Source organism: Carcharodon carcharias, chromosome 21 (assembly GCF_017639515.1).
Source record: "Carcharodon carcharias isolate sCarCar2 chromosome 21, sCarCar2.pri, whole genome shotgun sequence".
Taxonomy (NCBI): Eukaryota; Metazoa; Chordata; class Chondrichthyes; order Lamniformes; family Lamnidae; genus Carcharodon; species Carcharodon carcharias.
Genome location: NC_054487.1, coordinates 73,882,729 through 73,902,033, shown reverse-complemented (window position 1 = coordinate 73,902,033; position 19,305 = coordinate 73,882,729). Strand labels below are relative to the sequence as shown.

Below are 19,305 nucleotides of genomic sequence, written 5' to 3'. Positions count from 1 at the left end.
CTGTTAATATGGAAACACAGCAAATGCACACCAAAGTTTGGCTCCTCATTTATTGCAAGAGCTAGCTAGCCTTGACCCAAAAGCTTAGTTGTACACTGAGTTGTGTACACAGTGGAGCTTTGCAGATGGGAGATCTGCCTGTCTGCAATCAGCTGCTCTTATGTTTTGTACAAACATCTGAAGTTGCCTCCAGAACAGACATCTTTTAATGTAGATTATTTACAAATTCATAGTAACATTTAACCATACTTGGTTGCTGTTCGATTTATTCTGTAATTAACATGTAATTGTTTCCAAGTGCATTGTTTGTGTTAAATACTCAGGTTACTGATAAAACCACTAATCTATGTCTACAGTCTACATCTTGTGATTGAGTATTTCCCACCTCAGCTTGTATTTAAGTTCCAAATTGCCAAAAAGCAAAATTACCTTTGCTTTTATTTCTCTTTTCTCTCCTCCCCCCTCCTTTTGATATGAATGGTAACCCTTTGGTATCTTAACCTATCGTATTCATGAGTAAGTGCTGATAATGACTTGGTAGATAGTTAAGCCACCAATTCATATATGTAACAGATGCTGCTGGCATTGTCATCAGTCATGGAAACTCTGACCCAAATCCACTGTGGCATTCAATGAAATTAAGGGCTGGATTTTGGCTTCCAAGGTGCGTAGCTTGAGTCGGGAAATCTCCTGACATGCTGGATTCACCTCAGGAACAAATGCCTCAAATCGCAAGGTTTTCAGTCTGGGAGGAGGATTGTGGGATGAAGTCTGACCCGCTGACCACAGAAGCAAATGCTAGGAGGATGTGGGGGAGGGTGAGTGCCAAGGTGGGCTGGTTAGAAGATTCGCCTTGGTTCTCTGGGATTTGGTTCCATTTGGTTTAGAAGATTTTAGGCCCTTAAACCCTTGTCCCCTCTACCCAACCCCCATGACCCCATATAAGCTCTGTGGCAGCTTATGTCTCCTAGCCCCCCCCATGGCATCTCAACTCACCCAGTATCCACCATGGGCAGATCTCAGGAAGTTTAGAGTGGGATATTTAAAAACCTTCAGATCATGGCAGTTAAACAGATCTTCTTTGCCCTTCAGGAGCATTTAGTTGTGTCAATTTGTGACTCCTATGCTAAGTTAAGGCCCTTGCAACAGCTAAAATGGGGCCTGTTTGAACTCAGCACTAAGCTCATGTGGCCCTGCTGAGTTTAGTTTCCCTCCTGTGAATCATACCCCCTTCTTTTCTTCAACTGGATCCAGGCTCTTCCCAACTCCACAAAAATCCAACCCCAAATCACTTGACAGAACAAGGATTAAATGAGGGCTCTAAATCTTCTATATAGCTCAGTTATTCATCAGACAATATCACAGATCTGCCTTTGGAGGCAACTCAGTTATTTTTTAATATCCTGTCATCTGTGTATTCATTTGTAACAATAGTTTTTAACATTTTGTTTTAGACTGATTAATTTAGGAGATGTATGATACGAGCAAGAATTTACTTGCAAAATAAACGAAGAGCAAATGCCAACAAGTAATTCATTGTGTGATTATGGTTTGAGAAGGCACTACAAATGATGAGGCACTACACAAATACAAGTGTTGCATTTGTTAGCTGCCTTACAGGAGACTTTTTTAAACCCTAAATGTCACCTGTACTCCTGAAAGGAGTGACCTGTACTTTCAGGTTGTTAGCCCACCCTAAAATAGCACGTCCAAATAGTTATGTGGGATTAGTGAGCGTATGTTTCGTTCTAGGGACATCCAAACTTTATGGACCACATAGTTGCATACTATATTAAGTTGTAATCTGTATTTATATTAAATTGTTTATATTTGGATTTTACAGATAGGGAAAGAGTAGAAGTTATGATGAATTTTAACAAAATAAGATCACCTAAGTACTTCGTAAATGTCAGAGCTCCGTTGTATAAAGGGCTTTAATGCCTTTGAGAATGCACATAATAAATTTATCAGGAATATATCAGGAATATGAAACTGTAGTCATGAGGAAAAAGTTAAGATGCTGGGATGATTTTCTACTGGAACAGATACAGCTGAAAGAGATTTTAAATTGCAGCCTTGAAATTTGTGAAAAGAGTTGATAGTAAATAGTCTTTCTCTAGTCACTATAATTGCAGAGTATTGAAAAAAGGTTATTGATTTTAAAATGGTCAGTGAGTGAATATGGAGGAAGGCTAGGATGCATTTCTTTATGCAGAATGCTGTAAGACTATAAAATATTTTTGTTACAAGGAATAATTGAGGCAGAGACCTTTGCATTTATTTGCAGAAAGTGTAGATAAATATTTTGAAGATACTGGTTTATGGAGAGACAAAGCAGGATAGTGGGGTTTAGTTTTTCGATCACTTCAGCCAAGAGCTGATACATCGTTTCGCATGACATTTGCCCACGTGGATAAGAAGTCTCCTGTTTCATGTGGAACAGTACCTTGGTAACAAGCTAGCACCTACAGAAAGGAAAGAAAGACAATGGTATAAATAAAATCTACAGTGAATTCTAGCTTTTGGTATGAGCAAACAAATTACAGGAAATCCTTGTTGATTCATATTTTCTTCTGACCAAATGGCACGTTTTTTGGACTACTTGATACTGTTGTCCACTGTGTTCATATACTCATTTTTCAACAGTGGGATACTTGGATATCAATTAGGAGTGAAAATTGCAGCTGTGTTTTTTCAAAAATCTTCTCAAGCCTATGAACAGAATAATCAAATGCAGCCTCCCTTTGACTGAAAACAACTAACCCAGCAAAAGTAGGAGATCAAAATTGCTACCTTCTGATCTGTACAGATTAGTGTTCTGCTGGGCAGTGACTGGCATTTGTTTCTTTGTACCTATTTACAATTTTTTTTGTTTTGGTCTGCAGTAAGACAAATGTTTTCCATTAAATATTTTTTTTTGTTGGGTTGACTTTTCTTTTCCTTTCCTCCTAAAGGTGGTGATGACTGGTTGCAATTTCTGCAAAGTTCTTTTTTGGGTGGGAATAGGGAAGAAAGGGGCATTGCAGAGGAGCCACAGGTTGGCTTCACTCAGAGGCTAAATGCACACTTCACATCAAGGTTCAGTGGATAAAGACAAGAAGACTGACTTTTTTTTCTCTCCACCCCTTGCCCCTTAGCCAGTGATACTGAGGGTGATCACTTTGATCTCAGCAGCTATAGTGGAGGCAGTCAACCAAACCAAGATCAGCCATTAAACCTGGGACATTTTGGCCTTTTTGGCTCGGTTCCACTTTTCATAATAAAATTACCAACTTAGCCACGTGGACAGGACTGATGAGTTTTAATCACACTTATGTGTGAATTTTTTTTTTCCATTTTATCAGCTGCAGTTCAATTTAATTTGAAACTTAATTCCTAAAACTAGTTCAGACAATTTTGTACCAAAAGAAGGTAACAAAATCAATAGTTTTAGAGGCTTAGTTTCTTTGGTCAAAACAACTGTGTCTAGAATTTCATTCCATAAATGGTGATTGTCTTGCCTTGGGATTTTTTTTTTGTGTGTGTATAAAGAAATTTATATGTGAAGTGGGACACAGCACTTTTCAAGGGCAAGTTGCCATATGTAGAAAATTCCTTAGCTGAAAATAATCCTTTACTAAAACAAGCTGTTCTTCTAGTAGAGACTTGCACCTATGTGCTTCCAGACTATAGTGTCTGCATTTTCTAAAACCTGTTGCATAAAAGTGCTAAGTGGAAGGCTTTTCCACAAATGGAAAAAGTGCAGCTCAAGTACCCCCCCCCCCCCCCCCCCCCCCCCCAAAGCATTTTGGAGAGATAAGTTACTTCAGAATTCAACTACATTATTTTTCTTTGCACTTGCAGTAGTGTGCCAGATTAATTGAAATACTTGAATGGTTCCAAAAAAAGTGATAAATAATTTAAGATATCTTTCTTAAACTTGTGTGCACAAGAGTGCGATAAATTGAGCTTGAGTGTGGCTCCAAGTTTCTCTCAAATCCATTTACCACCATGCACTCTACTGTTTTTAATTTCTGCTATAGTTGTATTTTGACTTTTTGTAATCCTCTGCAGAAAGTAGTTGGGGCAACTTTACTTCAAATGGATTGAATGCTGTTTTCGCAGTCACTGATAGACTACAGATGGGATGGAGCTTGTACTCCAAGCAAAAGTGTCTGGCTCCAGTGTGGCGATTTTGCACAGCAGTTTTAGTAATTGGCGGATTTTGTAGTTTGAATCCTTTGCCAGCTCAGTACATGTTGCAACTGCAGCAGAACAGTTCTGCTCGTGTCTGTAGCTGTCTGGTGGGTCCCTTTACAAACATGCTTTAAATAATTTTTTTTGAAGGGTTTTGGTTTAAGTTCTCTGGCATGGATTGCAGTTTTAAAAACTACTGATCATTAACCTCCCAGCTTAATTCATGACAAGGTTGTGTACAACCGTTGATGCAGAACAATTGATTGAGTTCAACCAGAATAACCTTATTTATAATGTAAAAGCAAAGTACTGCAGATGCTGGCAATCTGAAATAAAAACAAAAAATGCTGGAAATACTCAGGTCAGCAAGCACCTGTGCAAAGAAAGAGTTAATGTTTCAGGTTGAGATGACTTTTTGTTAACACTGTCGTTGTCCACGGATGCTGTCTGGCCTGAGTGTTTTCACCATTTTCTTAAATGTTTCAGTATAAGTCAGAAACTTAATTCTTTCCAGTGAACAGCACAAAGCATAAATTTAAGTAAAGACTTTCAGACTTTGACTCTTGCTTATATTTTTATATCCTACAGCATTGGAAACTTTTGTATTAGTACCCTTGTGGTTTAGTGATGTGTATCCAGTCTTTCACTTGTACTTTGAGAAGATTGAGTTGTAAAAAAAAAAAGTTTTGTTTTTGATTTTCTTCTCCCTCCAGCATGCTTCTAATACTCAGAGGCGTGTTGCTTAAGCACGGTGCAGTATTATATGCTTTCTATTAGTTGTTCAAATCCTGTCTGAAAGCATGGTAACAGTTTGAGCACGTCCTTTATTGGCCGAAAAATGTAATTTAAATGTTTGCGATTCAGCACATTGTAAACATCTTGCACTGCAAAATTCTAAGAATATTAGAAACAACAATATGTTGTTAAAAAATCTTTGTCTCCATTTTCTTCTGAAGACAGTGCTCCTTACATTCTGCGGCACAGATACCTTGGCACCAACAGCTCTCTGTCATATTGTCTAAATAATCATTCAATCATTCAGTTAGCCTGGACAGTCACCACTTGGCACACCATTTTACCCCAAAGGATGTCACAGCTGATCCTGTTCCCAGCTTGTCTAGTTATAAGCTGTAACTTCCCAATGACTTCCTGGATCAGTGCACCACATATACAATTTCTAGTATGAATGATTAGAAAGCAGAGCAGGAAACCTGACCCTATTACCTTCTGCTCAACTCTCTGTCCCCAGAATACAATTGGAGTTCCGCCACTGCTGTCCTGCTGTAGACAACTTAATTTGGAACAAGAATTAAACCTGTGACCTTCTTGGTTTTGTGTGTCTCAGGGTTATGCTACAAAATACCCACTGTGCTATCAGGCAGTTACTTTTTGTAGTTTAAAACTTGCAGCTTATTTATGAACTTAACTGATTTAAAAATTCAGCATGAGATGTGCGTGCAAATTTAACTAATTTTCCCATGACCCCAGCATTGTAGTTTGTGCAGGTGTTTTTACTGATTATTCTGTTATTTTGTTGTAAATTACATGCATTGAAATGGAATTACACATTAATATGTAATGTGTGTCATATTTTACAGGGATTTGAGCCACAATCGAATTACTTCTATCGATAGCAGCTTATTTAACAATCTTCATAACCTACAGGAAGTGTAAGTCTCACAATTTCCTCTAGAGATTAATATGACTCAAGTTGCATGAGATTCTGATCAATTTATTATTCATTTATAACTGTTTCACAATTTTTGACTTCCAGAAAAATAACCCACAACGAATTAACTGCGGTACCTAGCTTTGGAATTGTGGCTTCGAACATTACCCTTCTTTCACTGTAAGTGTCAAATTTTTACATAGTCTTCTAGCTTTATTTGAAATTTATGGTACCATCAGGCAGGCGTGTATTGTGATGGTGTCCTGAGTTTCCATGGAAGCTGGATAGTTCAGGGAAAAAAATAATCCGCACACTTTACATTTGTGGCATGATCTATTATTCTAGAAGTGTATCACTTAGCATTGTGGCCTCTTGGTCAGAAGATTGTGGAAATGAGATCTAGACCACAGCTAAAATAATAATTTACGTCCTCAATTTACTGTAGCCCTGAGTGTTGCTGCATTGTTGGACATGCTGTTCTTTGGATTAAATGATAAAACAGTGGTATGAACCACCTGTATTGGTTTCTCAGGCTGCATTATTTAGAGAAAAGCAGTTCTTTTGTATTCTGACTCCTACATCTTAAATCACATTCACTGATCAATCACGTTACTTGTCTGTAGCAAGTAACTGGTACAGAATGCCACATTTGCCTACCATATGACTCGGGCTGTGGACAGGACTTCAAACTAACAAAGGAGAGGGAGGGTCTGGATGAAGGGAGATTTAGAAATCCAAAGAGAAAGGTCGTGGCATCAGAACAGTTTATCAATGTGGGTAAAGGCAACCAGAATGGAACAGGAAGGGACAGAGAGTTTAACATACATTGTACGTCAGCGAGTAAGGTAATTACAGGGAATAGGAGTTAAAAAAAATTAAATGAAATGTTCTTTTTATGAACCCACAAAGCATCTGTGATAAGATGGATAAATTAGTGGCACAAATAGGGATAAATGATTTAGATCTAATTGCCATCACAGAAATATGGTTATAAGGTGATCAAAGTTGGGAAATAAATACTCAAGGGTACACACTGTTTCAGAAAAACAGACAGAATAACAAAGGAAGAGGATAGCCCATATCGTAAATGATGACATAAGACATTAGTGAGAACGTACCTGGCCTCTCAAGATCATGAAGTAGAATCAGTATGAGTGGAAATTAGGTATAGCAAAAATCCAAAACACTGGTGAGAGTAGCATTATTTATACTATTGGACAAGAGCATTAAACAAAAAATTATTGGAGCTTGTAACAAAGGCAATGTAATAATTGTGGGGACTTTAACTTCATATAGATGAGCACAATCAAATTGGACAGAATGGTCTAGAAGATGAGTTTGTGGAGTGTTTTCATAACAATTTTATGGAGTATTACACTGTAGAACTGACTAGGAATAAATCTAGTATTGTGTAATGAAGCAGGGTTAATTATTAATATCATGATAAAACATCCACTGGGAAACAGTGATCATAACACCTTTGAATTCCAGTATTGAAAGCGACATAATCCAATCACAAATAAGAATCTTAAACTTGAACAAAGCCAATTACATAGGCATGAGGGAAGAACTGGCTAAGGTTAATTGGGCAAATATACTGAAAGGTATGATGGTAAATGAATAGTGGGAGACATTTAAAGAAACAATTAAAAATGTTCAACAAAAACCCATTCCATTGAAAAACAGAATTGAGCAAGAAAGACTCATATGTGGCTCACTCAGGCAGTTTGGGATAATATTAGATTGAAATAAGAGGCTTATAATGTTGTAAAAAAAGCAGCAATTTTGAGGATTGGGAATATTTTAGAAACCAGCAGAGGGCTACCAAAAGGTTGATTAAAAAAGGGAAAAATATGAGAGTAAACTAGCCAGAAATATAAAAACTCTTACATTCTTTTAAAAGTATGTAAGAAGGACGAGCGTAGCTAAAGTAAACACTGTTCCCTTAGAAGCAGAGGCTGGAAAAATCATCATGGGGAATGAAGAAATGATAGAGGCATTGAACAGTTATTTTGTCTATCTTCACAGTGGAAGACACAAGTTTTCATACCAGAAATTGACAGTAACCTTGCGGCTAAAAAAGTGAGGAAATTAATATCAGCAGAGAAAAAGTATTGAAGAACTTGAAAAGACTAAAATCCGACAAATCCCCTGGACCTGATGGCTTACACCCTAGGGTTCTAAAAGAGGTAGCTACAGAGATAGTGGATGCGCTAGTTATGATTTTCCAAAATTCCTTAGATTTGGAAGGGTCCCACTAGATTGGAAGTTGGTAAATGTTACACCACTTTTCTAGAAAGGTCGGAGAGAGAAAATCGTGAACTACAGGCCAGCTAACCTAACATCAGTTGTTGGGAAAATGCTGGAATCTATTAAGACAGAAGTCTTAACAATGCACTTAGCAAAACATAGTATGATTAGTACAAGTCAGCATGGTTTTACTAGAGGGAAATCTTGTTTGACAAATTTATTAGGAGTTTTTTTATGAATGTAACTAGTAGGATTGATAATGGGGATCAGCAGATGTATACCTGGATTTCCAAAAGGTATTTGATAAGGTGCCACACAAGAGCTTAAGGGCTCATGGAGTTGGGTAATGTGTTACCATGGGTAGAGAATTGGTTAATGGACAGGAAGCAGAGAATGGGCACAAATGGAGCATTTTCAATTTTGCAAATTTCTCCATTGTTGAATATAGCTAAGGCTCAGATAGATTTTTAGTCTCTCAGGGAAACAAGAGATATGGAAAGCAGGCAGAAAAGTGGAGTTCAAACCCAAGATTAGCCATGATCGTATTGAATGGCAGAGCAGGCTCGATGGGCTATGTGGTCTACTCCTATATTTTGTGTTCATGTGCTTATGTAACAGCTACTGCACTTTAAAGCAATAGGTTGTGTGAGGTGCTATGTTAATGCAAGTATCATGTGTTGGATTGTTGCAAAACTTTGGTACCTTGTATACAGTATGTTGTTTGAAAGCTGATTGTAGAAGATAGACATTCGTGAACTTGCCCTGGGTAGATGACTGCCACTGGAGTAATGGAATTATGAATACTAGGATTGTGTTTGAGCTGGATTCACAAGCTCAAACTTAAATGTTGTATTTAAAAGCCACTATATGAACATATTCATGTGTGCTGTTGTGCTCGTTAGCTAATGGTGTGTGACTCTATGCTGCACTGCTGGACCACTGCATTGAATAGCTTTGACCAGAACATGACCAGAACTGCTTGATTTCAGAAACCTCACACAGCCTTTATGCAATAATAGCAGGAATATGACATGACAAGTGATATCTTACAAAGGATTTGTTATTTATGAACCAGTCAAATGGTATTTTCAGTGATCAGAATCAGATTTAGGGGAGAGAAAGAAAGAGAGAATGCTTATCCATTGGAGCGCTGGTTCTCTGTAGTAATCCTGGTTACGTGGAAACGTCTGAGCATTGTCACTATAGAACCCTACTTTCTGCCCATTTATCCATCAGATACCTGCAGGACCAATTTTGTAGGTCCTAACAATCTCTCAGCATAGAAGAATCAACAACATTGAAAGTTAAGGAGCCCCATGGCATTGTAAACTGAGCTCCAGATGCATTTTAAATCTTCAGAAGCAGCCAGGCGTTTAATGTTTACTGCTCATAGTACTAAAATAAGTCTTTTGTGTTGTTAATGTTAGTTATTGGCCCCAACTCCCTGCTTTTTCCCAATTTTTAAAATCACATTGAATATGAACGTTTACAGTATCTGTATTTTACTACAAAAGGTAGAATGAATGCTGCTATTGAAAGCAGATCTATCTTAATAAAATCCCGTGTTTTTTTAAATTTTATGTTGCACAAAGTCCCTCAAACCACAAGAGTGTAGGTGTGGCATGTAGGTCCAGACCTCCAATTATGCTGTTGTTTTGTAATTTAGGAAAACATATGAGCAGTTTGGTTTAGCTCTTGCTTGTGACTTCCTCCATAAGTAAGCATGGCTCCCCAAACAGTTCTCTTGAGACTGAACATTTGTGTAGGAAAATGTGCGATCAGGGCCTGTTTCCTTGTGCTACTTGCAGAATATGTCAAGTGCAATGTCCCAACAGCATTGTGATTTTAAAAATAATTCTCACAGGCATACCAAACCTACCATGTTTCTCTCTATATAAATTGTCGCTAAAGTTTCCACGCATAGAATTAAGCACTGTAAAGTACTTAGTAATCTTCCAAATTTTCTGCTTGTAGCCAGTTTTAATCATTTCTTTCTACCACCTCATTCCCATTCAAAAGCCTTGCTGCTGTCCCTTATTTCACCAAATCTTTTCTTCCACCTTCCACACATATACTTTCCATACATACCAATTGGAAGTGGGAATCCTAACTTTCTTCTTTGGCCCATTCCCACTAGTTCAGGGGTGTTGAAGTCAAATGTTTCATCTCAACTGGGGTTGAAATCAAACCTTCCATATCTATATGGATCAGTTCCCCAATAAATAGTGTTTATTTTGTTATTGCTGGTTTTCACTTCTTTGCTATTGTGAGAGCTTAATGTAGCCTGGAAATTGAACCTAGGTCCTCTAGTTTCTTTGGCTTAGTTATCTGCTGTCTTTATCAACCAAGTCATTGAGAAGTTGTGCATTGCATTCCCGCTACTCCATTTGAAGGAGTGTTAATATTTGTTTAATATTCAGATCGGTAGTTCCATTTTTATTCCCTTTGCTGAAATTTCTTTCTTTGAAGTTTTTGAGAAAGTTGCAAAATTTGACCTTTGCAGATACTGTATTCATATAGAAGCAATATGAGCTTCGGAATGATACTGCAGAGACCTTTCTAGAACCAAACAACACAGCTCCAGCTCAAGCTAGATCCAGGGCTAAAGAGCAGTACTCTTATAATCAAAATTGATGGTACCATATGCTATATTTTAACATGAGCTACATGGATATAAAGAAAAGACTTTCATCTATATAGCTCCTTTCACAACCTCCAGACATCCCAAAACTTTTTTCAGCCAATGAAGTACTTTTGAGTTGGACTTGCTGTTGTTAATGTAGGAGATGCAGGCAATTTGGCTGCAGCAAGCCCCTAAAAATGGCAATGAGATAATAACCCGCTCTTCTTCAGAATAATATCATGGGAACTTTACAATGACCCTAGAGGGCATTTGGGCCCTTGGTTTAATGTTTCATCTGAAAGATGGCCCCTCTGACAGTATAGCACTCCCTCAGTACACATAGGGCATGTCAGCCTGTATTTTGTTCTCCAGTCTCTGAATTAGGAATGAATCTTCAACTTCCGACTCAGATGAGTATGCTACTACCGAATCACATCAACTATATGTAATTGTATCATGGTCATTTGTTACACATTGTCTGAATGGAATTAGATAACTTTTGTTTTGATTTTCCTTTCAACTTCTTCTGAAAGCATCATTTTGTGTATGGGGTATAGTTCCACCAAAATACATGACATCCTGCAGTGAAGTAGTCATTCTTTGTGAGGCTAGACAGTGAGTGTTGGTTGCCTGGGGCAGGGAATCAGCGAAGATCAATCCTGTCTGCAGGAACACTTGAGCCAGACTTTTCTATCCTTAGAGCTCCAGGAGACCAGATATTGACACTGTACAGCTCAGCTGCAGAATGCCCTTGTTACAACCAGAGACCTTGCTTCTGTTTCTTTACAAAAAGCTTCAGTTAGGATTGTGAAAGTTGAATAGTGATACATTTAGCAAATGGATTATAGAAAAAGTTGACCGTGAGAGAAGCTATGTGGTATTGGTGGTGAGTATTCAGGAACACCACATTGCACAAAATGCTTGAATTAAATCAATGATGTGAAGATTGTTTGACCTCTTAAATGCGTGACAGGCCAGAAGCTCAATGGTTTTGGTCTTCAGTTGACTATTATGTCAGTCACATGCATAAGTTTTGTGTTTTTTCAATTACAAAGTTGATCTGAATTATTTTTGAGCCTGTCTGTTATCTCCATGCTGTTCATAGCCCATTTATGTGGTTCCTGCATAGATTTTGACATAAATACTTACGAACTAATGTTAGCTGTCGGGGGGGAGAAAGTCTTGGCTTATTCTCTTACTGCATTTGGTGACTGCTGGCTGGTAGTTTCAATGGTGTCAGCAGTACTTGGTTGTTAATTGTATATCAGTTGGGTGTTAATTGTATTCTGGCTGTGGGTATTAATTGGAGACTCAACTGTGCTCTTACAGGAACAGGCTGAAAGGGGGATTTTTTTTGGAGATGCACAATATACAATACTTCTCTGTAGGTAGAAGCTTGTAAGTGGGGGAATAAAGACTAGTTTCCAATGTTCTATCCTTCACCATCTGGCTTTCTGAGTTTTCATTTTGGCACCTCCAAGTAGCTGTTGTTCATGTGTGATTTCTAAACAGTGACAGTTGACAGCCTTGGGACATTCCGTTGTTTGGGAAAGGTTTTTTTTTAAATATAAATGTGATGAGCTTAATGTGTCTGTTTTAAAACTCTATTCTGTGGAATTGCATCATCATTTGCAACTTTGGCACGACCCTCACTGCATGTGTGGCATTTCCTATTGGAGAAGGAACACACATTTGTAAGCCATAATACAAAATTTTTTATTCCGTGGTCCCTTTAATGAGAAACAGAATCATCTACACTTTGAAGGGCTTTGACTCATAAGATGAAATGAAATAACTTGGGAATTAGTACTGAATGTTAGCAGATAAACATGGGATGTTGGCTAATCAGACTTTACTCAGGGAGAAACTATACCATCACCATGTGTTAATTTTTAGCAAGGTTCTCAACTTCAGCCAATCAAACTTTCGTTCTTATAGAAAGTGACATACCACAGTTTCTAACCTGAAATTAACATGTAGAGTAATTACTTCAAAATGAGTTTTGAGAGTTACGTAACACAATAAATTCCCAGGAAACTATTCAATTAATTAATCTGATCACAGCTCAATTACTTACATCTGGTGATTTATTGGGGTTTGTTTTATTAGGCCCAGGTCAGCTGGTCCAGTCAGCATGTCTGCAGTGCTGCTTGAATAAGAGTTAAGTGACACATGATATTAATGTGAGCTTTCCAGGAGTGAAGGGGAAAACCAGATGGCACATGGGAAAAATGCTATTAAACATGCAAACTGTTTTATGCACTAATATTTAAAGGATAGGAGGCGAAACCTTAAGAATTTTTCTTGGGAACGTTGTCAGGTGAAGTATAAATGCTGATTGTCTGTGGTCCACAGTAGAATTCTTATGAAAAAATGAAAAGTCTGATTTTCATAGTTAAATTAACAGCCAACGTTAATGAGCGTGGCATATCAAAGGCTGCTTTTATATTCCACGAGGCCTTTGTTGATGTAGCTGGATCCTGGAATGTGAGTTTCATGCAGCAAGTGGCAACACCACAGAAACAAGCTGTTTTTTTTACTTGGCAAATCTAGCAAATTTACTTTGTTGCTAGCTCTGTGAGGCTAGGGGGGTCAGGATCCAGCAGACCCAGTGTGGGACTCAAACAGACAGTTGAATACCCAAAGGACTCCAAAGAAATCCCTTTTTCTGTCCGCCATATGAAGTACAAATAGATTAAGATGGCCTTGTAAGTAGGTCGATTTGTGCTATGAAATGTAAATGTGAAGATTACAAACAACAGCGTAGGTGTATAAAGCTTTATAGCTTGGGGTGGGCATAGCTTTGAAGTGCGTAAACAAATGCTGGGACATAATAAAACGAGGTGATTTTAGATTGTAGAAATGTGAGGAAGGAAGAGAAGAATGTTGTGTTCAAGGCAAGTGTGACAGTAGATTGATGGCTCTTTATTGATCTGAGATTTGTAAATTGAGACTGACGGTTTAAAGATACTGGAGTAATGCTATCTGTGGCTTGAGCAGTGACCCAGAATAAAGCTTATATAAAGGGATGGAAAGCTTGTTTTTGTAGTATTATTAAACCTTTTTTGAAAAATCTTCTCAAATGAGTTTTGTACCCAGATAGAGTTGCCCATTGCTTAAAAACTGCAACATTACTGTAAGGCAGCTGTGTTTTTTGTAACGAATGAATCAGAACTGAAATTCTAGTTCATACTGTTCTACTTAACGCACTTGTATAAATGAATATAAATAATGTTCGGTATTCTTAAAATGTCTGTGCCATGGTTTAAGAAGTCTTAACAATAACAAGTGAAATAGTTTAAGCATTGAGTGTGGGTAGGAGTAGGAAATAACAGTGTCAATCTTCATTATTGTGTAGCCTGGGGTATAAAGAAGTATAGTAATTGTAGTGCTTACATTATAGACAGCTGATATTTTATTGGATTAAAGATAATTTACTAAATGTTCAATTTAGTAAATTCTGCTCTGTAAGTTGAGGACATAAAAATAACCACTTCATGTGACATTGTTGCCTTTCGCTTCAGAAAGATTAAATTCAACATATAAGATTAAAAATGCTCCATATTTTAGGTGGTAGGAAGTTGTGCATCAATAAATTCAAAGTTTGTCTTCGGTTAAATTTAGCTTTAAAGTCATTCCAGTAACAAGAACCGCTACTTTGACTGTAACTTTGGAAGGTAAATGAACTGGCGCTACTGAGTATACATATACCAAGTCCTATTTGAAGTGGTTTTTCCTTCTACCTGTCACAACAGCAGCATTCTCCACTGGTTGGAGTCATAGCTAGTACAAAGGAAGATGGTTGTAGTTGTTGGAAGCCAATCATATCAGCCCCAGGACATCAATGCAAGAGTTCCTCAGGGTAGTGTCCTGGACCAACCATCTTCAGCTGCTTCATCAATAAGTGACCTTCCCTCCATCATAAGGTCAGAAGTAGTGATGTTTGCTGATGATAGCAATGTTCAGTAATATTTGCAACTCTTCAATACTGAAGCAGTCAATGTCCATGTGCAGCAAGACCCAGACACATATTCAGACTTGGTAAATGGCAAGCAAGATTTGTGCCACACAAATACAGGTCAAGTATCCTTTATCCATAAATCTGAAAACTGAACACGTCCAAAAACCGCACTTTCTTTGAACCTTGTCAACCTTTAGCACGGGACGTCTAGTTGTTTGTCTGCACTGTTTACCTTGCAATTTTTGTGGTGAACATGTGAAAAAGAAACTTATTAAAGGTACTCTATTTATTATTCAGTGATATATCTAACTTTGCTAGCCATTTTATTTACTTTGAACTATAGCTTGCCTAGGCTTAGGCTATTGTAATGTAAGTTTATATGCAGTATCCAAAAACCAAAATTATCTGAAATCCAATACACAGTTGGCCTTGAGGGCTTTGGATAAAGGATACTCGACCTGTACCAGGTAATGACCATCTCCAAGAATCTAACCATCTCCCATGACATTCAATGTCATTACCGTCACTGAGTCCCCCACCATCAACATCCTGGGGGCTAACGTTTGACCAGAAACTTAATTGGACCAACTGTATAAATACTGTGGCTACAAGAGCAGAACAGAGGCTGGGAATTCTGCAGCATATAACTCGCCTCCTGATTCCCCAAAGCCTGTCCGCGATCTACAAGGCACAAGTCAGGAACGTTGCAATACTCTCCACATGCCTGGATGAGTGTAACCTCAACCACACTCAAGAAGTTCAGCACCATCCAGTCAAAGCCCTTGATTGGCGCCCCATCCATATCTTAAACCTTCAATCTCTACTGCTGACACATAGTAGCAGCAGTGTGTACCATATGCAAATACACTGCAGCAACTCATCAAGCCGCCTTTGACAGCACCTTCCAAACCTGAGACCTCTACCACCTTGAAGAGAAAGGCAGCAAACCCATGGCACCACCACTAGCAGTAATTTCCGCTCTAAACCCCACACCATGCTGACTTGGTACTGCATCGTTACCCTTCCTTCACTGATGCTAGGTCAAAATCTAGAACTCACTTCCTAACAGCACTGTGGCTGTGCTTACACCAGATAAAGTGCAGCGGTTCAAGAAGGCAGCTCATCGCCACCTTCTCGAGGGCAATTGAGGATGAACATCAAATGCTGGCCTAACCAACAACACCCACAGCTCATGAAATTATAAAGAAAAAATTAGAACAGTGATGTAAATGGGTGTTTTTTGGCCGTATATTTTCTTTTGGTTTGATGTGGGCTTTGTGTTCAGCCAGTCCCCATAGGTCTGTATTGTGGTTTGTCTCCTGCTGGCATGTATTGCCAGATATGGAAGCAGGTTTGGTGGCCAAAAATGAAAACTGTAATTTGCTACTTTCAAATAGTTTCCAAAACCAATTGTTGGTGCTGTGTAATTTGCCCAGAAATTTAATTGGAGCAAATATCAGACACCAGTAGTTCTCACCATACTGCAGAAATAAATACACTATTTTTCTCTCTGTTCTTCTCATCTCTCTTGTCCTAATTCAGTGTTTCAAGAACTGAACAATGCATTGACGTCGTGGAGCAGGTGTCATTAGTATTAGTCCAGGTTTGAATTGCATTCTTCACGGTATCTTTTACACACTTGGAATGTGTGAAACTCTGTATCTAATGTTGTATATTTGCTCTGTCTAAATCCAAAGCACTTGGAATTCCTTTCAAATAGTGTTAAGTACATCTTGTACAAGATAAATCTGAGCTTCACTCTGCACTCACTGTGCTCACCCACCTCTCTCCCACCACGCACCACCACCAACACCATCAAACTATACTGCTCCTTTCTATCTTTGACTTCTGGCTGATTAAGATTATTTGAGCTTATTTGTACAGTACTAACCACGTTGCATCCTGAGGATGATAGGTCAGAGAAAGCTGAAGGCATTTGTCTCGCTCATATAGTAACTTCATGAATAGGCGATTGTAATGCCTTTAGCTTCCCCATCACGCTCTAATTTCACATGTTTCACAAGATAGATATTGATTGCACAAAAAGTTATATTGTCGCATTAAATCATCCTGCTAATAGTTTCTGTAATATGTGCAAACTTTAAAAATCAAATCATGACATAAGAATTTAAAACTAAAAAAAACCCTGCATGCTGGGTGACTAAAGTGTTTTAATCTAAGTTTGCGTAGATGAGATTCTCGAGGATTTTTTTTTCCCCTTCACTCTTTCATGGGATGTGGGCGTCACCGGCAAGGCCGCATTTGTTGCTCATCCCTAATTGCCCTTGAACTGTGTGGCTTGCTAGGCCTTTTCAGAGAGCCAACCACATTGCTGTGGATCTGGAGTCACATGAAGGCTAGACCAGGTAAGGCTGGCAGATTTCCAGCCCTAAAGGACATTAGTGAACCAGATAGGTCTTTATGACAATCTGATAGTTGTCATGATTGTTATTACTGAGACTAGCTTTATAATTCCAAATTCATTAATTGTATTTAAATTCCACCAGCTCCTATGGTGGGATTTGAACCCATATCACCAAAGCTTTAGCTTGGATTCTGGATTACCAGTCACTGTCTCCCCATGATGTTATGTGCTGAAATAAAATTTTATACTTATTGCTGCATTGTGCCAAGAGTACCAGTTTATGGCTGTGATTTAATCCAGTAAGTCCCCTTAACCTCTGCCAGACAGTTCTGTCATGAGATGAAGAAGGAATATGAGCTGAAGTTGGCTATGTCAGCTGTTGCAGACCTCCCAGCAAGCAAGCTATGAAGTGGTATCGTCTGAGGCCTCGGTACAGGTGGCTTGCCCTGGGGAAACAAAATGGAACACCCAACATGTAATTCTGGAAAAAAAAAAGTGGAATTCTTTTGAATGTATCTATGATTTCACAATTTAACCTGGTTTAGGGGAAAAGGGCAGGAAAGTTTGAAACTGCTGTAAAAAGAATCTCCAATTTTCTCTTCCCTTTTTAAACACACCGATTCCTTTTAGGGGAGTAGTTGCAAGAGCAGCAGCCAAACTCCAGTACCACAAGTGTTTATTTTCACCTGGGAACCTTGATGGTGAGTATCCATAGACTATTCCAAACATGAAGGGCAATACAGCTGAGCTTGGCCCTGTCTCATCCTGTTCTAGCTTAGCATGTGCCCAGCTGCAAATATGGTTGCTATAGCAGTTTAGAGCAGGAGAATTGAAGGACAGATAAGACAAGAAAACTCTGCACAGAAATTGGTTAGGGTCCCCTGCTACCACATAGTGTTGTTGAAGCAGAGTGCATAAATTCTTCTAAATTGGAATTAATTAGATAGACGGAGAAAGGATGTGGGAAGCAAGCAGGAGAATAGGATTGGAGAAAGATGCCAATGCACACTTGATTGGCTGAATAGCTTGTTTTAGTATAAAAAGGGGGAGGCGGTGACATAGTGGTAATGTCACTGGACTAGTAATCCAGAAGCCCAGGCTAATGCTCTGGGGACACGGCTTCACATCCCACCATGGCCGCTGGTCGAATTTAAATTCAAATAATAAATAAATTTAAAGCTAGTCTAATGATGACTACGAAACCATTGTCAGTTGTCGTAAAAATCCATCTGGTTCACTAATGTCCTTTAGGGAAGGTAATCTGCTGTCTTTACCTGGTCTGGCCAATATGTGACTCCAAACCCAGAGAAATGTGGTTGACTCTTAACTGCACTGTGAAATGGCCTAAAGTCTAAAAGAAATAAAACCGGACGGACCACCTGCCATTTATCTAGGCACTGGAAATTACAACAGCACACTCAGCCCTGGCAACCCCGCAACGACGACCTGACTGACATCTGGGAGCTTGTGCCAAAATCGGGAGAGCTGTTCCATAGACTAGTCAAGCAACAGCCTGACAGTCATTCTTACAGAATCATACCTTTTGCAGATAATGTCCCAGACATCACCATTCGTGTGTCAGGATATGTCCTGTCCCACTGACAGGACAGTTCCACCAGAAGTGGCAGCACAGTGGTATACAATTGGTAGGGACTTGCCCTGAGAATCCTCAACATCGACTCTAGACCACATGAAGTCTGTAGGCATCAGGTCAGACATGGGCTGGAAAACCTCCTGGTTACCACCTCCTGTCCCCTCTCAGCTGATGAATCAGTATTCCTCCATGTTGAATGCCACTTGGATGAAGCACTGAGGATGGCAAGGGCACAATGTACTCTGGGTAGGGACTTCAATGTGCATCACCAAGTGTGGCTTGATAGCACCACTCCTGACTGAACTGGCTGAGTCCTAAAGGACATAGCTGCTGGACTGGGTCTCTGGCAGGTGGTGAAGGAACCAACAAGAGGGAAAAACCTACTTGACCTCATGCTCAAAAGTCTACCTGTCATGGATGGATCTGTCCATGACAGTATTGGTAGGGGTGACCACTGCACAGTTCTTGTGGAGACATAGTTCCATCTTCACATTGAGGATACCCTCCATCGTTGTGTGGCACGTCACCATGCTAAATGTGATAAGTTTCAAACAGATCTAGCAACTCAAAACTGGGCATCCATTAGGCACTGTGGGACATCAGCTGAATTGTATACAACCACAATCTGTAACCTCGTAGCCTGGCATATTCTCCACTCTGCTATTAC

The 19,305-nt window shown here is 39.0% G+C and overlaps 1 protein-coding gene across 3 annotated transcripts in view; it reads left to right on the top strand.

Moving 5' to 3' along the window:
* The window catches only part of lrig3 (leucine-rich repeats and immunoglobulin-like domains 3), a 62,380-nt gene that overhangs the window by 8,595 nt on the left and 34,480 nt on the right, over positions 1-19,305 (top strand). For all 3 annotated transcript variants that reach the window (XM_041216249.1, XM_041216251.1, XM_041216250.1), the window contains exons 2-3: positions 5,775-5,846; positions 5,951-6,025. In XM_041216249.1, the coding sequence (XP_041072183.1) occupies positions 5,775-5,846; positions 5,951-6,025 (147 nt within the window). The remainder of the gene's footprint in view (positions 1-5,774; positions 5,847-5,950; positions 6,026-19,305) is intronic.